This window comes from Pecten maximus, chromosome 18, assembly GCF_902652985.1.
Source record: "Pecten maximus chromosome 18, xPecMax1.1, whole genome shotgun sequence".
Taxonomy (NCBI): Eukaryota; Metazoa; Mollusca; class Bivalvia; order Pectinida; family Pectinidae; genus Pecten; species Pecten maximus.
The window spans coordinates 29743629-29769097 of NC_047032.1; the positions used below are offsets into that span (position 1 = coordinate 29743629).

The 25469-nt window shown below is 37.9% G+C and overlaps 1 protein-coding gene across 1 annotated transcript; it reads right to left on the bottom strand.

The window, feature by feature from the left end:
• Window positions 1-25443, bottom strand: LOC117316219. Its single transcript, XM_033870757.1, has 9 exons — window positions 25036-25443; window positions 12659-12792; window positions 11635-12302; window positions 10809-10937; window positions 10351-10562; window positions 6980-7066; window positions 5858-6070; window positions 4177-4245; window positions 1-3447 (listed from the first exon to the last, which is right to left on the bottom strand). The coding sequence occupies exons 1-9, from the start codon at window positions 25132-25134 to the stop codon at window positions 3340-3342; spliced, it is 1719 nt and encodes a 572-aa protein (XP_033726648.1). The 5' UTR covers window positions 25135-25443; the 3' UTR covers window positions 1-3339.
• Window positions 25444-25469: the final 26 nt, after the last annotated feature.

Genomic DNA, 25469 nt, shown 5'->3' on the forward strand with positions numbered 1-25469 from the left:
CACGTAATACCTAATAAAATTTATTTAAAATGGTATAGTCTTCTGTGATAACAATATATTGCACCATTATAAATGTACATATAACATAGAAACCGTTGTACATATTACATAGAAACCGTTGTACATATTACATAGAAACCGTTGTACATATTACATAGAAACCGTTGCACATATTACATAGAAACCGTTGTACATATTACATAGAAACCGTTGTACATATAACATAGAAACCATTGTACATATTACATAGAAACCGTTGTATATATAACATAGAAACTGTTGTACATATTACATATGTGACCCCTGTGACCTTGAATGAAGGTCATGTTCATCCATTTGAACAAACTTGTTAGCCCTTCATGCCAGCATGCTACAGGCCTAATATCAGTAATCTTGGTCCTTTCAGTTATTGAGAAGAAGTCATTTGAAGATTATAACACTTTTGACCCATGTGACCGTTGAAGTGGGTCAAGGTCATTCATTGGAATAACCTTAGTAGCCCTTCATCCAAGCATGCTACAGGCCCAATATCAGTACCTTGGTCCTTCCAATTATCAAGAATAATTTGTTTGAAGATTTTAACACTTTTGACCCCTGTGATCTTGAAAGTGAATAAAGGTCATTCATTTGAACAACTTGGTAGCCCTTCATTCAAGCACGTTACAGGCCTAATATGAGTACCTTGGTCCTTTTGTTTATTGAGAAGTCGTTTGAAGATTTTAACACTTTTTACCCCTGTGACCTTTAAAGTAGGTCAAGGTCATTCATTTGAACAAACTTGGAAGCCCTTTTCCCTCAGCATACTACAATATCAATACCCTGGGCTTTCCGGTTATTGAGAAGAGGTCCTTTGAATGAAATGATCGACGACGATTATTTTTCAGTAGTCTGCGTAAACAGGTAATATCAAAAAATGTATTGCACAAATGTTCTTTAATGAAGTGTTAAAGCAGAATAACCTAATTTTGCTTGCAACAAGCATTTTCATTGGCTTAAAAAATTTTAATTCAAAATTTGATGTAATCCTTTAATATATTAAGGTGAAGAAGAATGGAATTCTTTAAAAGAAACAACATGATTGGTTACTATGTATACTCTACATTGATTATTTTTAAAATCAAGTAAAATCAGAAATGAAAATTGAATTAAATTACATGTTATAATCAAATTCTATTCAAATTTATTAAGTCAAGCTGACTCCTGAACTAAGATATTTATATTACACACATTGTATATAATTTATACTCTCTTGGATAGAAAAATTAAAAAAAACATCAGAAAAACAATATGTAAGTGGTTTCAACAAATACATCAACATGTTGAATAAAACATGATACAGTGTATGTAAATATCAGATAAAAGAGATGGCACAACCCACTTTATTATTGATTCTATACTTTTTATTCATAAACCAAAAATAAATTCAAAATTTGCTTAAAAATGTAGTACATGTTTTTATGTATATACAAAATATAACCTTTAATGAACCAGCTTTGCCAAAATGGTGAACAATGAGAAGGCTTAATATTCATGTGGAATATAACATGGAGCAGAACAGTTCAAGCCCATCAATGTCATATAGTGACAGTGTTATATACTCTCTTGCATTGAAATAAAACTTGTATCGCCTTATGAGTGATTAGGTGATATGATTTAACCTTCACCTTTACTTTCAATACAAAGTCAGTGTTTTATTCTCTAAGTACTGTAAGAGGAATACCAGTCAACAGGAGTTATTAACAATGTCCATCTCAGGACAAATATCAAACACTGAAATAAACAAAGGGCAATAACCTTTGTTAAAATTGTTGAATCAAAATGCCTCTCTGGAAAATATAACTATATACCATGATTATAATGCCTACTAAGTTTCAAAGAAATTAGTTGATAAATGTAGGAGGAGCCTAGGTCTCCAGACAAACAAGTGAATATTGAAAAAAACAGGATAATACCTTTTGCAAAAATAGTCCAATAAAATGCCTCTCAAGGTTATACAACTGTATATGATGGTCATAAATCCTATCAAATTTCAAAGAAATCAGTTGAAAAATGTACGTAGGAGATCTCCAGACAAACAAATATTAATGCCAGAAGAAATCTTTGGACAAAAATCAAATACCAAAATAAACAAAGGGTATTAACTTTTGATAAATTATTGAATGCCTCTCAGGGTTACACAAATGTACATGATGGTTATAAAGCCTAGAAAAGAAATCAGTTGAAATATGTATGTAGGAGGAGATCTCTGGACAAACAAAATTTATGCCGGAAGAAATCTTTGGACAAAAATCAAATACTAAAATAAACAAAGGGGACTAACTTTTGCAAGATTAGTCGAACCAAACTGCCTCTCGGGGAAACACATCTATATATGCTTGTTACAAAGCCTATCAAGTTTCAAAGAAATTAGTTGAAAAATGTAGGAGGAGATCTCTGGACAAACAAAAATCAATGTCGGTTGACTCCATACCATAATACATTTGTACTCATGTGAGATTTGCAGGGTGTATAAAGACTATTTATGAAATGTAGTCAATCTGGTCAATTCAGATACCTTGTACAAACTACTTTGATTTTGAAATTTGTCTTTTCTGACATCCTGCATAGGAGCTAGTAATTAAAACCTGACTCATTGAACAGTGTGTAATCTCAGATCTCAGCCTAAATCCTGTTAGTGGGTTTTCATTCTATAAAGTTGGTCTCTAAAACTTCTGACCAATTAGTAAACCACTTTTGAAAATGCAGGCATCAAAATCTTAATCACTAATACAGAATTTACCATAAAATCTATCATTTCAAAAATATACAAGTATATACTGTACTTATCTGTTAATAAGCCCCAGTCAAAAAATAATCAAGCCCCTTTCTTTAATTTGACACAATCATTAATATCAAATAAAAGTAGTTCACACACAAGCCCTCCCAAAACGTGAATACTAAACTGTTACACTCGGGGTCAGGAGCTTATTTCAGGATGGATATAGGATAAAGAATTTGTTATTTTTTTTTAACTATTCAAGTTGAAGTATCAGATTAAATAATGAAATAAATTTTACCCCAATGTATATTTCCTTGATGTCATCTCAATCAAACACAATTGTATGTATATCACAGTTGTCGTTAAGGTACTCAATTTCCATATGAATCAAGCTAATATGGAATGTTTTAATACAATATTATAATATTATAGAATCAACACTTCTCACAAACACAACAACAAATATAAACTAGACATAGCATGGTCCCAATACTTCAGTTTAAATGATTTTGTAATCAGGACCAGAATACATTCTTTTACAATATCTGTTAAATGTAAACAGAGGAATCTGTGCCTGGAGCCTATTTACCACTGTACACTTCATCCAAGATGATCCTTGAGGCGAAGGCCACGGCAAACGCTGCTACAACACCAAATATGGCATTGTAGGTGATCGAAAAATTAAAAACCTGCAGAAAAAATAAAAACAGAATTTGTTTTTGATAAATGTTATTGTGGGTACAAAGAATATACATGTATTATCGTATTAACCCTGTAATAAGCCCAAGGAGTCTCGACATAAACTCTGACTATGTAAAGTAGGGGTAGATTAATAGTCCCATAATAAGTTAGTATACGCCTTCAAGTGATCATATCATGATAATTAACGATTATTATCAGGGCCCAGTACTTCAAAAGGTGACTTTATTAGTGGAAGTCTCATTTCTCCTTTACTTCAAAACCTGAGTGTATGTATTCTTTAAAATAGACAGGTAGGAAGAGACTAATAGGTATTACAGTTTCATCAAATTTTGACAAATTATTTTTACCAGAAGTGATTTTATCAGGATTTTAATATTGTTGTCAAACTGTGATTAGCCTAATCACCTTTTGAACAACTTGGCCCAGATATTTAATATTTTGTTATAAGTGGAACCCCAAAGACTTTTTAGAGGGATTTCCATAAGTATTAGTACTAAATAACATATTTTTTGGAACCCATCATAATTTAGTTAAGGGCACAGAGAAAATCTATTATTGAAAATATCATTTGTTCAATTTCATCAGAAAATTGAAAATTACGTTCTGGTGACATAAATACCCTGAAAGGAAGCATGCACATTTTTGATGTATACCAACTTGTGGTATACTGTTACACCCCTATCCCCAACACAAGGTTACAGATATACAATACATACATGCATCTGTAGCGGCTGTTGAGTCAGGAAATATAGCAGTTTTAGTCTCGCCTCAGTAGGACAGATACACTGGAATATACACAAGTTAAAATGTAAACTCTATTTATTCTACAACAATTAAACAATTACACATGTAAATGTTTAATAATCATTGACAATTTTGTATTCTACCATGTCTGCTATGCAACGCCAGTTTTGATTGGTTTAAAACCATATATTATTTTCCAATAACCCACACTCGTGCCAATAATATACGGCCGGGAGTCACGGCTGTAACAATTTTATATATCTAATATTCACCCGTTTTATTTAAGGTCACCATAGCCGAGTGGGTTAATGGGTTAGTCTTTCATTAATTTTTATCACGACGCGAGTTCGAATCCTACGGAGGCCCACTTTTTTTTTCTTTTTTTTTATCCTTTTTTTTTATTTTCAAAATCAATGCCATATGAAAGATGCTCTTGATTGTAGTACTGTATTGCCTGTATATTTCATCAACAAATAATGTAATACTCAAGAAATAAATCACAAGGTTTTCCTGGGGTTTCTTTGCTGTTTTTCTATTAGAAAGAGGTCGATCTAAGAACTAAACAGTACAAGGTAGAATAGAAATAATCAACTTTGACTCGTGTATTGTTGAAGGATATACAACTCGGACTCGGATATTTTGCAATTTTAATTAATAACTCAGGCTTGCGGCCTTCGTTATTAATTTAATTGCAAAATATCCTCGTCCTCGTTGTATATCCTGCAATAATACACGAATCATCGTTAATTATTTCTTAATTCTAAATCACTTTCAATTTACACCACCAACTTCATTGTCCTATTCCAATACACACTATACTAGTGAATATCCTGTCAATTTTTATCATACATTGCTATATTAGCATTGTATGTATACCCCACCATCATAGTGATTTAACCTTGTTATTTACCGGGTAGCAACACATGTGTGATATATAAGTGTTCATTATTTAATAACATTTTAGGATTGACAAATTTTAAGTTTAAAAACATTGACTTGTGATACTATATTTACTACCTTGTTATACTGTTATCTTTACTTGTGTCAGGCTTTTAGATATATTTGATGCAGGGCCATATTGTAAACTAGACATTGTCTAAATATGTAACAAGTAAATACAGGATTTTATTATTACATTTATTATAATTTTACATTTACAACTGATCTGGATTAAAACAAGTCATTAACTTTTCCTTTTAAGATTACAATATATTTGTTTCATGCCAACATTACACAAAGACCTAGCTTATATGTAAAATAAGTTCAATAATTTGCTGTCATGACCATGAGCCTTTAGGTAAGTGAAATTTCAAATTATATAATGAGCTTAATCAATTCCATACTGCATTGAGACAAAAGTAAGATTCTATTTATCAGAAAAAAAATTCAACTCATATTTATGACACAATAAGTGAAAACTCTATTTCCATGTAATTAAGACTCACTAATTTTGTCGAATGTTTAATCTTCCACCACCAAAACAATGACATGACATCAAAATGTATTTATGATGGCACCATAGTGTTATTACTCATGTCTTACATTTATGACAAGGCCTTATGACATGACTGAACATGTCAGTAAATGTGATTAATGCACATTTTATATAGATATATCAATTACATAGGTTCCTACAGACATATGAAGCCTCACCCTGATCATTCGTTGACCTTCACCATTGGCCTCGGCGAACGCAGAACACACGATCAGTAAGAGAAGGAGTGGGATTGTACACTCGACCACCTCCCAGATGATAGCGTCATGACTGATCCAGTATAGAATATAATCCCCGCACCACAACAACACGAACAGGATCCAGCTAGCCAGCCATCGCTGCAGACATGTCGATGTGATACGCATTCGGTGCTGTATGGATAAAACACACACTTGAAATCATAACTAGGCATCATTTAAGGCTATATGCAACTCTACTCTATTTTTACCTCTACTTGAAAGAGTTCAATGTTAAGAAATGTGGATAACCATTTATGGATAACATGAAAATTAATGCTACAGAAAAACTCATCAATGTCACAAAAATTCATAGAATTTAATCAAAATTAGAAACTCTAATGGGAAATACATAAAACACATAGACATACACCCTTAATTAATCCGGTATAAATTTCATGTGATACAGTTTCAAGGGAGGCATTAGCAAAAGGAAAGTGGTTTAAAAAGAAGAGAAAAAGTCTCAATTTAATCACCGTTACAAATCCAAAACGACTCTTTACCTCAATTACTTTGGAAAGTATGCAACAGGCCTCCCATATGTTGTTCAGGAAGGTAGGCACCATATACTACAAGCGGACTTATCATGGCAGTTCATGGGGTGATAAACCAAGATAACAAACAAAATCTTACAAATCATCTAATGGCGGCAGGTCTTACATCCTCTCTGCAGCCGAGATAATAAGAACTCAAAGGTCAACATTACCGCTAGGGTCTCACTTAAATCTCCAAACAGCCAACTCCACACTGTGTCAGTAACACAACATAATGCACTAGTGGAGCACCATCAGGCCTCTTATGCCTGGTTTGGGATGAGGGAACAAGGTCTCTTTGTCTTATTTTGGGGGGAAAATTGGTGAATTGAGATGGGAATATTTCAGGAGTACTGGTAGACTAAAAATTTTGGAAATTTGTCTTAAATATGAAATAATATCTATCTGGTACCATTATAGGACTCAAAAATCCTCAGAAAAGCCCTGACCATCAACTCCATTTAGAGTACATTTCTGTATTTCTAAGCAAACATATTAAGGAGTTAAATACCGAAATCTTCCAGTAGCACATCAAAAGCTCTTCATTTGTCAGAATAGTTCTGGTCAGTGCTCTGTCGTCCACCAAGGATTCCTCCACCTGAGAAACAGACAACATGAAATACAGTGAAACCTCTCTAACTTAAACCCTGTATTCTTCGAACTCAGCGCTTGGTCCTGGCTGTTTCCTTATGTATTGTAACCTTCTATTCCTTGAACCACTATTCCTTGAATACCCCCTTTCCTAGAATCTAATAATTATCCTTGTTCCTTCCAAATCTTAGTAATTTTACCTGTTGAACAGGCACCATGATATACCTGCGTCACACTTGATCGCAGATGTCTTCAGGCAACCGCTAGTCCCAAGTGCTGATCATCGACAGCGCTTCCGATGTTTGTACAGATGTTTAACAGGACAACAGATAATTAAGGGGTTAACGTTGATAGCATACCTGTATCTCTATTTGGTACGTAATAAAACTGCTTTATAGCTGTATTTCTAATAAATTTGAATATTCAGAAAGTAAACTGCTGATCGACCTGGAATGTATACATATATTTCAGTCAAACTAATTTACAGAATGGCGCAGACATGTATAAAGCGGAAACATTATGGAGTAACTGTCTGTCTATAATGATCGCTTAGTAAAGATTTTTCTTTATGTGGAGTTATTTAGCGCAATCGGGAGTGTATTTTTCAGTCAAATAATATTAATCATTGTACATAACCCAACCTCTGATTCCTTGAATACTCCCATGTAATTTTAACTCATACAGGCCCATTACACCTGTTGTAGGTGTATAAATGAATTCTGACACTCATACAGGCCCATTACACCTGTTGTAGGTGTATAAGTGAATTCTGACACTCATACAGGCCCTTTACACCTGTTGTAGGTGTATAAGTGAATTCTGACAGACTCATACAGGCCCATTATACCTGTTGTAGGTGTATAAGTGAATTCTGACAGACTCATACAGGCCCATTACACCTGTTGTAGGTGTATAAGTGAATTCTGACAGACTCATACAGGCCCATTACACCTGTTGTAGGTGTATAAGTGAATTCTGACACTCATACAGGCCCTTTACACCTGTTGTAGGTGTATAAGTGAATTCTGACAGACTCATACAGGCCTATTACACCTGTTGTAGGTGTATAAGTGAATTCTGACAGACTCATACAGGCCCATTACACCTGTTGTAGGTGTATAAGTGAATTATGACAGACTCGTACAGGCCCATTACACCTGTTGTAGGTGTATAAGTGAATTCTGACAGACTCATACAGGCCCATTACACCTGTTGTAGGTGTATAAGTTAATTCTGACAGACTCATACAAGCCCATTACACCTGTTGTAGGTGTATAAGTGAATTCTGACAGACTCATACAGGCCCATTACACCTGTTGTAGGTGTATAAGTTAATTCTGACAGACTCATACAGGCCCATTACACCTGTTGTAGGTGTATAAGTGAATTCTGACACTCATACAGGCCCTTTACACCTGTTGTAGGTGTATAAGTGAATTCTGACACTCATACAGGCCCTTTACACCTGTTGTAGGTGTATAAGTGAATTCTGACAGACTCATACAGGCCCATTACACCTGTTGTAGGTGTATAAGTGAATTCTGACACTCATACAAGCCCATTACACCTGTTGTAGGTGTATAAGTGAATTCTGACACTCATACAGGCCCATTACACCTGTTGTAGGTGTATAAGTGAATTCTGACACTCACACAGGCCCATTACACCTGTTGTAGGTGTATAAGTGAATTCTGACACTCGTACAGACTCATTACACCTGTTGTAGGTGTATAAGTGAATTCTAACAGACTCATACAGGCCCATTACACCTGTTGTAGGTGTATAAGTGAATTCTGACAGACTCATACAGGCCCATTACACCTGTTGTAGGGGTATAAGTGAATTCTGACAGACTCATACAGGCCCATTACACCTGTTGTAGGGGTATAAGTGAATTCTGACAGACTCATACAGGCCCATTACACCTGTTGTAGGTGTATAAGTGAATTCTGACAGATTCATACAGGCCCATTACACCTGTTGTAGGTGTATAAGTGAATTCTGACAGACTCATACAGGCCCATTACACCTGTTGTAGGTGTATAAGTGAATTCTAACAGACTCATACAGGCCCATTACACCTGTTGTAGGTGTATAAGTGAATTCTGACAGACTCATACAGGCCTATTATACCTGTTGTAGGTGTATAAGTGAATTCTGACAGATTCATACAGGCCTATTACACCTGTTGTAGGTGTATACGTGAATTCTGATAGACTCATACAGACTCATTACACCTGTTGTAGGTGTATAAGTGAATTCTGACAGACTCATACAGGCCCTTTACACCTGTTGTAGGTGTATACGTGAATTCTGATAGACTCGTACAGGCCTTTTATACCTGTTGTAGGTGTCAAGTGAATTCTGACAGACTCATACAGGCCCATTACACCTGTTGTAGGTGTATAAGTGAATTCTGACAGACTCATACAGGCCCATTACACCTGTTGTAGGTGTATAAGTGAATTCTGACACTCACACAAGCCCATTACACCTGTTGTAGGTGTATACGTGAATTCTGACAGACTCATACAAGCCCATTACACCTGTTGCAGGTGTATAAGTGAATTCTAACAGACTCATACAGGCCTATTACACCTGTTGTAGGTGTATAAGTGAATTATAACAGACTCATACAGGCCCATTACACCTGTTGTAGGTGTATAAGTGAATTCTGACAGACTCATACAGGCCCATTACACCTGTTGTAGGTGTATAAGTGAATTCTGACAGATTCATACAGGCCCATTACACCTGTTGTAGGTGTACATGTAGCTTATTCTTATAATTTACCTGTATGATTTTTAATTCTTAATTTTAAGTTATAATCGAAAAGTTTAAATCATATAATGTAACCAGTATACATTGTAATTTTAAATTTGACTACCGTAGTCAAGTTTCAATCTGATATAACTTATGTAAGTTTATGTTAACACTACATGTATATATAGTTTAAAATCTTACTGAATTTGAAGGAGACATTAGAATGAGCCAAGTTTGTGATTTGAGAAGTGAAAAGTGTTGTGTCCTCACAAAAAGCTATGCCAAAAAGACATGAAATTGACCTTGATGTCAATTCAGGTCAATTCAAGGTCAAATTTAGGTCAAGTTAAGGTCAAGATTGACTATGATTTGACTATGAATTGATTATTTGACTCTTTTCAGGTCACTTGAAAATTTTCACATGAAATTGACCTGAATTTAACCTGAAAATTTCACATGAAATTGACCTGATTTTGACATGAACTGTCATAAAAAAAACATTTTGCCTGTGTAGAGACATGTTTGTACCTCTGTGTGGGCAAGTCCATTTGGATGGGTTCGTTCCGGTGAGTGGGCTTTTCCCGGTGAGTTGGAATGGTCAGTTGAGTTTCCCTGTGACTGATTCCCAGAGTGTACAGATCTGAGGGTTACCTGAGAGTTTTCAAATCTATTGTCATGGACAGAACTGTCCGAAAATCCATCTCGATTCCCGTCGTCATCCCAAATAAACCACTCTGATTCTAATGGGGGGAGATATGCAAAAAATACATTTTTAAACAGAACAAGCTATGTCTATGGTTTTAATAAAGTTCCTGTGGAATTAACACATAAGATGTGTTTTATCGCTGTATTGCCTGGGTAAGAGAAATGAGAGCTAACTACAACAGCTTCCCTAGAGGAGACTGGTGCGATATTTGCCAGTTTTCTTTACACCTGAAACAATCTGAAGTTACAATAACTAAAAAAAAATATATTCTCTGACTCACTGCTTGATGCATTTGACATCAGATCCATGTCTTTGCTGCCATTATGATTCAACTTGGAGTAGTTCCCGCTGCAAATCTCCATGTACAACTTGGCATCGTGTTCGAGAACTCTTATAAACCGGCGTACACCTAAAAAAAAAAGGTACAACCGTAGAATGTCATGAAATTATATTGATTCTGAAGGTAACGGGTCGATGAAGATGTTTAAAACTTTAAATGATGGCCTTTATAGTGTTATGACATGGATATTACTTTCAAGGGAATCTTATAAGTAATATCATTGTTGCGAAAAAAAAAAACATTTTGAAAGAAGTAAATAGTGAGAATTTCCGTGAAACAAAATTTTATTGCTATAGTCCGTTTCACAATTTCCAAAAATTACATTATCTTATTTCAATTTTTGTTAAAACAGCTGACAAGAGAAACCTTTAAAGTATGTTCTTAGAATTCCATTGGAGGATTTTCTTGATAATTCATGTCTGATTGCATAAATCAGAATTTTTTTTCTAAAATAAGGAAAGTTGGAAAACTATATCAGTACCAATCTTATTGCAAGTTGTTGATCAGCATTCACACTGCAGCATAGGTATCAATGTCATCAGCTTAGGATATTTTTGAAAAAAATGATTACCTCAAAATGTTTTAGTATTTTGGTCAAAATATCATTAGAAAATATTACAAAATCATTACAAACGTCATTTGCGAAAGCATTCAAAAATGGTATATATATCTATTAAGATACTTACCTTTTAAAAATATCTAAAAAAACACAGCAAATTAAACTTAAAAACAAATAAATAAAAACGTCAGCTATTAAGAAACTCACCTATGGTGTGTGTTCTGCACACAGAGAGTAACATACAGCCGACAAGTAAATTCCAGAGAAGGGAGATAACTGAGAATGTCACATGGGAGGAATACATCACATGACAGATGACAGTGTTTATATTCAATGTCTGACAATGGCGTGGACCAAACTCTTTGTATTTTACATAACCATTGATAACCACAGCCACTGTACCCAAAAATATCAATAGTCCGGCCGCACTGACTTTTAAAAATGTTCTCGAGTGAATCCGCACACTTTCCACAAAGTTACGATTACTGAAAAGTTTTTTCGACAGTTTATTTGAATAAATTCCCAAACATATCCAACTGAACCCCAGAATCAAATTCACAATTCCCATCAGAAGGCTTGTGTCAGAGAATTTCGATAAAATATCGTAGACGGTATGGATGGCTCCACTCACGGAGAAAGTACAGGCTAACAAGATGGTGAATATTTGCAAAAAAATTGCCAGGCATTTTCTCTTTCTATTGGATTCATGGCTGTCAATTCCTAAAATGTGTACGAGTAAGGTCCAAGCCCACCCTGGGATTCGGTTGGAAGACATCTTAGATTTGCTTCCAAGTGTCATTGGGTTGGGCTGTGATTCCCCGGAGTCATAGAAAGCTTGGTCAATGGTACGAAGAAGTCTGCTATTTGTAGTTGCTCTAAAAATGATAAGGAAAAATTTAAACAAAAGTAACTAAATAAATAAATATACAAATAGATAAACATTCAACTCTTTAAGTTTTCCTCTGAACTAAAATTATTATGCTTGGCAGAGAGAAATTATAATTAATAGTTAATAATTAAGAATTTGCAAACCCAAGAGAAAATTTATCCTTGCAAAACTCTTAATTTCTTTGTCTTGTATAAGATAGTTTCAGGGTTCGGTTTGGGTTTTTTTATTATTATTACTGTATGTCAAGCTTTGGGGAAAAGGACTAAATCAAGTTAAGTACACTGTATAAAAGCATAAAATTTCAGTATGAATATTCTAGTTAACTGTCGACAGATTCACTACCTGTTTCTCACTGCAGTACTGAACTTTTGTTCATCAGAAGTCGGAGGATCTGTAGATGCTTGACCGCTGTCCATCTCATCACAGTTGACACTTGTACCACTGGCCTGTCCAGGGTACATATTGGTCCCTGTGTCCTGAAGAAAAAAGCCCCATCATGAGTAAAACATGTTTTGGAAAAAAATTTGCATTACTAGGGATTTTATCATTCACCACCCAATACATGATTTGAATACCCACCGAACTGTTAGCATGCATGGTTAGGTTTTAAGTATTATTTAATGTTCTATAAATAGCTAAGGTCATTTAAGGATGGCCTCCCCTTGTATAGGCTTGATATTATTTAACGTCCTATCAACAGCTATGGTCATTAAGGATGGCCTCCCCTGTGTATTGTTTAACGTCCTATCAACAGCTATGGTCATTTAAGGACGGCCTCCCCTGTGTATTGTTTAACGTCCTATCAACAGCTATGGTCATTAAGGACGGCCTCCCCTGTGTATTGTTTAACGTCCTATCAACAGCTATGACCATTTAAGGATGGCCTCCCCTGTGTATTGTTTAACGTCCTATCAACAGCTATGATCATTTAAGGACGGCCTCCCCTGTGTATTGTTTAACGTCCTATCAACAGCTATGGTCATTAAGGACGGCCTCCCCTGTGTATTGTTTAACGTCCTATCAACAGCTATGGTCATTAAGGACGGCCTCCCCTGTGTAGGTTTGGTATTGTTTAACGTCCTATCAACCGCTATGGTCATTAAGGACGGCCTCCCCTGTGTATTGTTTAACGTTCTATCAACAGCTATGGTCATTTAAGGACGGCCTCCTCTGTGTATTGTTTAACGTTCTATCAACAGCTAAGGTCATTTAAGGATGGCCTCCCCTGTGTAGATTTGGTATTATTTAATGTCCTATCAACAGCTAAGGTCATTTAAGGACGGCCTCCCCTGTGTGCAAGATGTATGCATGTGCATTTTGGGAGGCTGTGGTATATTTTTGTTTGTCTCCTTGTGATGCTGATTTTATAGTGCTACCTCACTGAAGCATGGTCCCTAACACCGCCTTACAACTTTGATGTAAATCAAATAGAGATAAATCAAACTGTCATATATATCAAACACCCTGCACTCCTCATTCCATGCTGAGCTTATTAGGCAATCACAAACATGTGCCATATTTGGAATTTCTTAGCCATTTGGCAGGATATTTATAGATAATAAGCAGTTCAATTTTTGTTATTAAAATTCTATGGAGACAGAACTGCCTAATATTATAACTCCCTAACGACTGTCTGATTACTGCTAAACGGCTGCTAAAGATTCCAATGGACTGCAAAAGGTTACAGTCCTATTTGCATATGACCTGTTGAATTTGGAATGTTAACAAGAGGCCCATGGGGCCTGTATTGCTCACTTGGTTGGATTAGACCAAATGTCAAAATAATGTTCATATTCAATTTGTTTTATTTGTAAATCTCAAACAATGCTATTTATGGTTAAAGTGTGGGAATCCGAACTGCTTTAAAGATCAATGAAGTCCAGACTCTTTAAGGTCTGAAATACCTCAAGAATTGTTTTTAGAACATGCATTCATCACTTTATGACTACATGTAGTAGCGATTCGAAGGAATTACCTCTATTTCCCCTATTGGGCCCCACCCCTTTGGCCCCTTTGGTGTCAGAGTCACCATTTACGCAAAATCTGTTCCCCTTCCCCCAAGGATGTTTCTGACCAAATTGGGTTCAAATCCATTCATAACTTTATGACAAGTGGCGATTTAAAGGAATAACCTCTATTTCCCATATTGGGCCCTGCCCCTTTGGCCCCTTTGCGGTCAGAGCCACCATTTATGCAGAATCTGTTCCCCTTCCCCCAAGGATGTTTCTGACCAAATTGGGTTCAAATCCATTCATAACTTTATGACTAGTAGCGATTTAAAGGAATTACCTCTATTTCCCCTATTGGGCCCCGCCCCTTTGGCCCCTTTTGGGTCAGAGCCACCATTTATGCAAAATCTGTTCCCCTTCCCAAAGGATGTTTCTCACCAAATTGGGTTCAAATCCATTCATAACTTTATGACTAGTAGCGATTTAAAGGAATTACCTCTATTTCCCCTATTGGGCCCCGCCCCTTTGGCTCCTTGGGGGTCAGAGCCACCATTTATGCAAAATCTGTTCCCCTTCCCCCAAAAATGTTTCTGACCAAATTGGGTTTAAATCCATTCATAACTTAATAACTAGTAGCGATTTAAAGGAGTTACCTCTATTTCCCCTATTGGGCCCCGCCCCTTTGGCCCCTCCGTGGTCAGACCAACCATAAATGGAAAATCTGTTCCCCTTCCCCCAAGGATGTTTCTGACCAAATTGGGTTTTAATCCATTCATGGCTTTATGACTAGTAGCGATTTAAAGAAATTACCTCTATTTCCCATATTGGGCCCTGCCCCTTTGGCCCCTTTGGGGTCAGAGCCACCATTTATGCAAAATCTGTTCCCCTTCCCAAAGGATGTTTCTCACCAAATTGGGTTCAAATCCATTCATAACTTTATGACTAGTAGCGATTTAAAGGAATTACCTCTATTTCCCCTATTGGGCCCCGCCCCTTTGGCTCCTTTGGGGTCAGAGCCACCATTTATGCAAAATCTGTTCCCCTTCCCCCAAGGATGTTTCTGACCAAATTTGGTTTAAATCCATTCATAACTTAATAACAAGTAGCGATTTAAAGGAATTGCCTCTATTTCCCATATTGGGCCCCGCCCCTTTGGCCCCTCGGGGGTCAGAGTCACCATTTATGCAAAATCTGTTCCCCTTCCCCCAAGGATGTTTCTGACCAAATTGGGTTTACATCCATTCATAACTTTATGACTAGTAGTGATTTAAAGGAATTACCTCTATTTCCCATATTGGGCCCTGCCCCTTTGGCCCCTTTGGGGTCAGAGCCACCATTTATGCAAAATCTGTTCCCCTTCCCCAAGGATGTTTCTCACCAAATTGGGTTCAAATCCATTCATAACTTTATGACTAGTAGTGATTTAAAGGAATTACCTCTATTTCCCCTATTGGGCCCCGCCCCTTTGGCTCCTTGGGGGTCAGAGCCACCATTTATGCAAAATCTGTTCCCCTTCCCCCAAAAATGTTTCTGACCAAATTGGGTTTAAATCCATTCATAACTTAATAACTAGTAGCGATTTAAAGGAGTTACCTCTATTTCCCATATTGGGCCCCGCCCCTTTGGCCCCTCCGGGGTCAGATCCACCATATATGGAAAATCTGTTCCCCTTCCCCCAAGGATGTTTCTGACCAAATTGGGTTTAAATCCATTCATAACTTGATGACGAGTAGCGATTTAAAGGAATTACCTCTATTTCCCCTATTGGGCCCTGCCCCTTTGGCCCCTCCGGGGTCAGATCCACCATTTATGCAAAATCTGTTCCCCCCCTCCCCCCAAGGATGTTTCTCACCAAATTGGGTTCAAATCCATTCATAACTTTATGACAAGTAGCGATTTAAAGGAATTACCAATTCTATTTCCCCTATTGGGCCCCGCCCCTTTGGGGTCAGAGCCACCATTTATGCAAAATCTGTTCCCCTTCCCCCAAGGATGTTTCTGACCAAATTGGGTTCAAATACATTCATAACTTTATGACTAGTAGCAATTCGAAGGAATTAACTCTATTTCCCCTATTGGGCCCCGCCCCTTTGACCCCTTTGTGGTCAGAGCCACCATTTATGCAAAATCTGTTCCCCTTCCCCCAAGGATGTTTCTGACCAAATTGGGTTCAAATCCATTGATAACTTTTTGACTAGTAGCGATTTGAAGCAAATGTTGACGGACGATGGATGGACGGACGACAGACGGACGACAGACGACGGACGGACGACGGACGCTGAGCCATGACATAAGCTCACCGGACCTTCGGTCCAGGTGAGCTAAAAAAACTGCTAATGCTGTAAACTGTGAAGGCTTACAAACTGCTAAGTAAGGAACTGCTAATGCTGTGAACTGTGAAGGCTTACAAACTGCTAAGTAAGGAACTGCTAATTGTGTGAACTGTGAAGGCTTACAAACTGCTAAGTAAGGAACTGCTGATGCTGTGAACTGTGAAGGCTTACAAACTGCTAATGTTGTGAACTGTGAAGGCTTACAAACTGCTAAGTAAGGAACTGCTAATGCTGTGAACTGTGAAGGTTTACAGACTGCTAAGGAACTGCTAATGTTGTGAACTGTGAAGGCTTACAAACTGCTAAGTAAGGAACTGCTAATGTTGTGAACTGTGAAGGTTTACAGACTGCTAAGTAAGGAACTGCTAATGTTGTGAACTGTGAAGGCTTAAAACTGCTAAGTAAGGAACTGCTAATGCTGTGAACTGTGAAGGCTTACAAACTGCTAAGTAAGGAACTGCTAATGCTGTGAACTGTGAAGGCTTACAAACTGCTAAGTAAGGAACTGCTAATGTTGTGAACTGTGAAGGCTTACAAACTGCTAAGTAAGGAACTGCTAATGTTGTGAACTGTGAAGGCTTAAAACTGCTAAGTAAGGAACTGCTAATGCTGTGAACTGTGAAGGCTTACAAACTTCTAAGTAAGGAACTGCTAATGTTGTGAACTGTGAAGGCTTAAAACTGCTAAGTAAGGAACTGCTAATGCTTGTGAAACTGTGAAGGCTTACAAACTGCTAAGTAAGGAACTGCTAATGCTGTGAACTGTGAAGGCTTACAAACTGCTAAGTAAGGAACTGCTAATGTTGTGAACTGTGAAGGCTTACAAACTGCTAAGGAACTGCTAATGTTGTGAACTGTGAAGGCTTACAAACTGCTAAGTAAGGAACTGCTAATGTTGTGAACTGTGAAGGCTTTCAAACTGCTAAGTAAGGAACTGCTAATGCTGTGAACTGTGAAGGCTTACAAACTGCTAAGTAAGGAACTGCTAATGTTGTGAACTGTGAAGGCTTACAAACTGCTAAGTAAGGAACTGCTAATTGTGTGAACTGTGAAGGCTTACAAACTGCTAAGTAAGGAACTGCTAATGTTGTGAACTGTGAAGGCTTACAAACTGCTAAGTAAGGAACTGCTAATGTTGTGAACTGTGAAGGCTTACAAACTGCTAAGTAAGGAACTGCTAATGTTGTGAACTGTGAAGGCTTACAAACTGCTAAGTAAGGAACTGCTAATGTTGTGAACTGTGAAGGCTTACAAACTGCTAAGGAACTGCTAATGTTGTGAACTGTGAAGGCTTACAAACTGCTAAGTAAGGAACTGCTAATGCTGTGAACTGTGAAGGCTTACAAACTGCTAAGTAAGGAACTGCTAATGCTGTGAACTGTGAAGGCTTACAAACTGCTAAGTAAGGAACTGCTAATGCTGTGAACTGTGAAGGCTTACAAACTGCTAAGGAACTGCTAATGCTGTGAACTGTGAAGGCTTTACAAACTGCTAAGTAAGGAACTGCTAATGTTGTGAACTGTGAAGGCTTACAAACTGCTAAGGAACTGCTAATGCTGTGAACTGTGAAGGCTTACAAACTGCTAAGTAAGGAACTGCTAATGCTGTGAACTGTGAAGGCTTACAAACTGCTAAGTAAGGAACTGCTAATGTTGTGAACTGTGAAGGCTTACAAACTGCTAAGTAAGGAACTGCTAATGCTGTGAACTGTGAAGGCTTACAAACTGCTAAGTAAGGAACTGCTAATGCTGTGAACTGTGAAGGCTTACAAACTGCTAAGTAAGGAACTGCTAATGCTGTGAACTGTGAAGGCTTACAAACTGCTAAGTAAGGAACTGCTAATTGTGTGAACTGTGAAGGCTTACAAACTGCTAAGTAAGGAACTGCTAATGCTGTGAACTGTGAAGGCTTAAAACTGCTAAGTAAGGAACTGCTAATGCTGTGAACTGTGAAGGCTTACAAACTGCTAAGTAAGGAACTGCTAATGCTGTGAACTGTGAAGGCTTACAAACTGCTAAGTAAGGAACTGCTAATGTTGTGAACTGTGAAGGCTTACAAACTGCTAATGCTGTGAACTGTGAAGGCTTACAAACTGCTAAGTAAGGAACTGCTAATGTTGTGAACTGTGAAGGCTTACAAATTGCTAAGGAACTGCTAATGCTGTGAACTGTGAAGGCTTACAAATTGCTAATGCTATAAACTGTGAAGGCTTACAAACTGCTAAGGAACTGCCTCCCACATGAGGAATCTTTATTCCTTTTACTTAACATCCATAGCAGTAAAGTCCCACCAACTCAAACTACTTGTGAACACACAATACATTGATAGTTTGGCAGCAAACGCTGTATTTCAGAATTATCATTCATTAAGATATCTATGTAACATGTACCTGTTGTCAATTGCAAAAAATCAAATATTTACATCCTGAAAGTAAAATTTATAAAGAAAATCAATGAATTCTTTCTATTTTCCAAAAAATATCTGTTTCAACTATTGTTGAATAAAAAAAATTTGAACCATTGAAAAAAACCTCTTTACAGTATTTTGTGTGAAAGTTTATCAAGGGTAATAATAATAGGAATAGGTTTCTATTGAAAACTACAGTTATAAAAAAACATATTGTAAATGTTTCAAAATCCATCCATATGTTGACCAAGATCTATATTAAACTTATTCTGTCCGAGAGTTCTTATAGAAATTGTTGACCACTTTAATAATAGCAATAACATTGTTTTAAAGAAAATCACAATGTTCACTTCCGAAACTTTTGTCTAAAATAAAACATGCTTTAAAGAATCATCCTATATTTACCGTTTCGTTTGAAATAATATTCTATACATTTCAACATTACTACAGAGCATTTCCTGCCGATGTACATGTATACAGGTACCATCCCCCATAAGTGGATGTTGTTTAAGTCCTCAAAATTCACAAAATCTTAAAATCTATAATATATTTTTTTCTCACATGAAATCTGTTAATCTACGAGTCCCATTTTCTTGCTAATTTTATTCTATAGCTGCACAAAAAATTCCCAATTTCAGCCATGTGGCAATTTCTAAAAACAGAAATATTGCTGCACATTGGGTTACCTGAGGGACCAGGGTAGGCTAATTCTCTATAACCAGGAAACTACCTTAATTACAGTAGCTAAAATAGTTCCTGTTACAAATTGTGCTATGGAGATTTTCATAACTGGAGAAACAAGTTTTGAAACCTTATATGCACATAAGTTTTAATTTTAACTATAGAACATTAAACGTTTTAATTACATACATATAAAATATACATACTGGGGAACAGATATCCATCACTTTGGCTGACTGATCAAGTCCTTTACCAGCTTTGAGATCATCATATATCCTTGCTTTAACTTTTTAGCCACAAAATTGAACAATTTAGGTACATGTATACAAACCTCAGACCACAAGATAATGCACTGTTTACACACTCAAGATCTGACAACATGAATAGGACACTGACTTTAGATAAACAATCCACTGATAAAAGATGTCCAGGAGATATGGATATAATAGTTTGATTACATAAACATCCTCAATAAAATAAAAGGTGTCCGATCTATACGACTATTTATTCTATTTCTGACATATTAAATACTCTAATGTTTATCTCCAATTGTATCTCAGCATCACTGAAACTGGGAGAGGGAAGAGATCAGAGGGAATCAGAGAAAAAAATGAGGGGAGATGGCAGAGGGAAGGAGATCAGAGAGAATTACGGAAAACTTGAGGGGATGAGGGAACTAGTGAAGAGAACAGGAGGATTGGATAGGGTTCAAGCAGGAAGAAAAGGGAGAGGGAAAGAAGTAATGAGCGAATCAGGAAGGAGGGAAGAGAGAGGAAATGAGGTTAGAGGGAATTGGCGGTTGGGAATAGGAGGGGTGGGGAGAGGGAAAGAGATTATCGAGAATTAAGTAGAACAGGAAGGTAGAGGAAATGCAGTCAGAGGGAATAAGGGAGGAAAATAGAAATTAATGGGAGAGGGAAGGATGGTAGAGGGAATAAGGGAGGAGGATGAGAGGAGATGAGAGAGGAAATGATAGTAGATGGAATTTGGAAGGAGGATGAGAGAAGATGAGAGAGGGCAAGAAGTTAGAGGAAATAAGAGAGGAGAATGGAAATGGATGGGAGAGGGAAGGATGGTAGATGGATATTAGGGAAGAGTTCAGGAAAGGAGGGGAGAGAAAATGAGGTCAGAGGGAATTAGGGGAGAGAATGGGAGAGGAAAGGTTAGAGGGAATAACGGAAAGAAAATAGGAGGGTATGAAGGAGATAGGAGGGGATGAAAGAGGCAGGATATTGGAGGAAGTAAGAGAGGAGAATGGTAATTGATGGGAGAGGGAAGGGTGGTAGGGGAATAACAGGAGAGCAAAGGGATGGGAGAGGGAAGGGTGGTAGGGGGAATAACAGAGGAGAGCAAAGGGATGGGAGAGGGAAGGGTGGTAGGGGGAATAACAGAGGAGAGTAAGAGGGATGGGAGAGGGAAGGGTGGTAGGGGGAATAACAGAGGAGAGTAAGAGGGATGGGAGAGGGAAGGGTGGTAGGGGGAATAACAGAGGAGAGCAAGAGGGATGGGAGAGGGAAGGGTGGTAGGGGGAATAATAGAGGAGAGTAAGAGGGATGGGAGAGGGAAGAGTGGTAAGGGGAATAACAGAGGAGAGTAAGAGGGATGGGAGAGGGAAGGGTGGTAGGGGGAATAACAGAGGAGAGTAAGAGGGATGGGAGAGGGAAGGGTGGTAGGGGGAATAACAGAGGAGAGCAAGAGGGATGGGAGAGGGAAGGGTGGTAGGGGGAATAACAGAGGAGAGTAAGAGGGATGGGAGAGGGAAGGGTGGTAGGGGAATAACAGAGGAGAGTAAGAGGGATGGGAGAGGGAAGGGTGGTAGGGGAATAACAGAGGAGAGTAAGAGGGATGGGAGAGGGAAGGGTGGTAGGGGAATAACAGAGGAGAGTAAGAGGGATGGGAGAGGGAAGGGTGGTAGGGGGAATAACAGAGGAGAGTAAGAGGGAGGGAGAGGGAAGGGTGGTAGGGGGATAACAGAGGAGAGTAAGAGGGATGGGAGAGGGAAGGGTGGTAGGGGAATAACAGAGGAGAGCAAGAGGGATGGGAGAGGGAAGGGTGGTAGGGGGAATAACAGAGGAGAGTAAGAGGGATGGGAGAGGGAAGGGTGGTAGGGGAATAACAGAGGAGAGTAAGAGGGATGGGAGAGGGAAGGGTGGTAGGGGGAATAACAGAGGAGAGCAAAGGGATTGGAGAGGGAAGGGTGGTAGGGGGAATAACAGAGGAGAGTAAGAGGGATGGGAGAGGGAAGGGTGGTAGGGGGAATAACAGAGGAGAGCAAAGGGATTGGAGAGGGAAGGGTGGTAGGGGGAATAACAGAGGAGAGTAAGAGGGATGGGAGAGGGAAGGGTGGTAGGGGAATAATAGAGGAGAGTAAGAGGGATGGGAGAGGGAAGGGTGGTAGGGGGAATAACAGAGGAGAGTAAGAGGGATGGGAGAGGGAAGGGTGGTAGGGGAATACCAGAGGAGAGTAAGAGGGATGGGAGAGGGAAGGGTGGTAGGGGGAATAACAGAGGAGAGTAAGAGGGATGGGAGAGGGAAGAGTGGTAGGGGGAATAACAGAGGAGAGTAAGAGGGATGGGATGGGAGATGGAAGGGTGGTAGGGGGAATAACAGAGGAGAGCAAGAGGGATGGGAGAGGGAAGGGTGGTAGGGGAATAACAGAGGAGAGCAAGAGGGATGGGAGAGGGAAGGGTGGTAGGGGAATAACAGAGGAGAGTAAGAGGGATGGGAGAGGGAAGGGTGGTAGGGGAATAACAGAGGAGAGCAAGAGGGATGGGATGGGAGAGAATGAGGTTAGAGGGAATTATAGAGGAAAACAGAAGGGTAGAGGAGGAGAGATGGAAGGAAGTTATGAGGGAATTAGGGAGGGTAACAGGAGACGAAAGGAGGTTAGAGGGAACTAGGGGAGAGAACAGGAGGGGATGGGAGGCATGATATAATAGAGAATAAGGGAGAATTGGAATGGATGTCATCATGTGAGAGGCAAGGATGGTAGATACTCAAACAATGTTAGAGGATAACACGGCGAGAAACTTATCACAGGCGCCGTTGACGTCAGAACTATAATATAGCCAGAGACCTTTAGCTAGCTGAAGTAGGATGGTAGAGGGAATTAGGGGGGAGGGGGGGCATGACGGGATGAGAAGAAAGGAGTTACCAGGGGTACAGCAATTCTTGTTGAGTACTTAATATACCCAGCAGGCACTCGACGTTGATTCAACATTGATATATAGTTGATTTTTGGTCGTGACGTCGATAAACGTTGATTCAACGTTGAAGCAACGGCGTTTTCTCAACGTTGAAGATTTGTTGAAATATGACATTGAAACAACGTTGATTTTTTTCAATTTTATCGACATTGGTTAAAAGACGACGTTGTTAAAATGTTGACACAACGACTGCTTTTCAACATACATATCTTTTGGATCAAATAGTTTTATTCCATCAGTAATTGATAATAAAAAGTGCACTACTTACTACAACTTTCTATAACTTACAATACATAATCCATTATAGCGTTTAAAACGAAATATCGGAGGGCTCTGACATTTACTATTAACAGTTCGGATAATAGCGCCCATCCCGCAGCGGGCAACCGCATGCGCATTGTAAGTTCAATTTGAAATCTAGTGTTTACAATGCCACGGAAGACGGGAAGGCGAGAAGAAAGTTAACAGTTTCTGTCTTTCCTCTGAAGGTAAGTTAGATAATTTATGGTTTGTGATGATTATAAAGGTATTTGCCACAATACCACTAAGTGTCGATAGTGATCTTTCACACAGATTTGTACTAAAGTGATGTTTATGTGCCGTGTGTCCCACGTGGTAACCGTATTTATAGTAGGCCCTACCGATAGCTACAGCATTTTCCGTGTGTAATAGTTGATTTGTAGATAAGTTCAATTGTCAGCGACGGGAATATTTCATACAATGCTTTTATTCTTGTTTCTGTACATTAAATTAGTGGTTACAATTAAATACAGTCGCTACATCGCTGTGATTGAAAGCAAGTATTATTCATACATGGCGGGGCAAGTCGATAATGAAATGTTCGAGTTGTCTCCCTTCGTAATGGTAATATTTATTAATTATGTACTAGAATACTAGTAATTAAATCAAACTTATGACTGGTGATATAAATGACATTGGATTCAGGTTAAGATAAGACGATATTTTGAATTAAATCATCGATTATTTTTGCACCGTTAACTCATTTTTCTGCAATAGGCCATATGTCTTGATAATGATACAATGTACAATATGAAAGATACAATGATATTTTATTGCATGTGATGGTTTTCACGTAAATAAATAGATTATTATTTTATTCTGTCACGTGTGTAACAATATAATAAGTCACACTTGTCACGGTTTTGGCTTGTGTGTTGAATGACAGTACATGATGCTATGCCTATCATGTTGTCACTATTCTATTGTCACAGTTTACTACATTTGTCTCGTGTGATGATTTGTGTACACCAAGTTAAGTACTAAGTAGGGTAACTTATTATATTGTGTACTAAATTGTGGCCCAGATGTGTAAGAAATGAGGAAATTATCATTAAATAATTCCTTTCTTCTACGCCTGCATTGGAATACTTTATACAATTTATAGAAATCTACAGGCTAGGTCCTGTTATTTCATAGTTTAAATTGAAAATTTTGAGTGCAATATTCTCCACTCATTTATGATTTTATCAACGCCTTATAGACTGTTTATTAGTTATTTCAATGATTTTGTCTTTTCCAGAAGGATGCACTGAAAACCATTCATAGACTACAGATGTCCTAGTAATTCAAAGTATGGCCCAGAACCAGTAGGTGGAGATGCCGACCGCTAACTTCACATGTGTTTTTTGAAAATAAAGTATGAATTGAAAAAAAATTATTTTGTGTCATTGAGAAATATGTTGTGTCAGAGTTGAAATCCTGACGTTGAATTATGGTACGTTGTCACAACTTTCAAAATCAAATATAAATACAACGTCGTTGGATCAACGTTGAAAACCTGACGTTGAATTATGGTACGTTGTCTCAACTTTCAAAATCTAATATAAATTCAACGTTTAATCAAAGTTGATCCTCAACGTTGATTCAACGTCATTGTGCCTGCTGGGATAAGTACTCATATCCATAATATTTCTAGGGTCTCTATATACATGGACATCCATGTATAACAAGACATACTTTAAGATCACAGGGGCTTGTCTGGTCTTTCATTAAAAAATAGCCAGAGACACTTACATATACTAACAGTATAGGTCTGGCTATTTTTAATATAATACTAGACATGCCCCTGTGTACACTTGGCACTTTTTAATCATAAGTTGAACAACAATAGCATCGACTAATTACTTGTGGAGTTCGTTCGAGTTTGACGTCGACATCTTCGTCATGCTCCCATTCGAATGATTCATCCTTCAAAATACACTTTGTTGATGAAAAGTCATCCATGATGTGAACTTTCTTCTCAGATTACTGATCTAGAAGCAACGAGTGACGATTCTCAGCCAATCGAATACTTTGTGTGTTGGCATGTCTCACAAACGTGTGACATACACTTAATGAGTCCGGTGAATTGTCTTACAACAGTCTTCCAGTGTCGTCTGCTAACCCCCTCTTAATTACTAGACATGCACTATGCATGATATGACAGTCTCAAATATGAGAGTTATTTCCCTTAGAATGAGTTTCTTTTTACCACAACAAAAGTGGAGATCTGTAGTCCTGTAAACAAAATTAATAAAATCCATTAAAACATAATGTACATATAACAATCTCCCATTTTG

Coding starts and splice junctions, on each gene's coding strand:
- LOC117316219 (XM_033870757.1), bottom strand. CDS start 25,134: ATGGATGACTTTTCATCAACAAAGTGTATTTTGAAGGATGAATCATTC. Junction 12,793..25,035: donor AACTCGAACGAACTCCACAA/GTAATTAGTCGA, acceptor TTTTTTCTTCAG/GACACAGGGACCAATATGTA. Junction 6,071..6,979: donor TGTGCTACTGGAAGATTTCG/GTATTTAACTCC, acceptor TTATCCATACAG/CACCGAATGCGTATCACATC.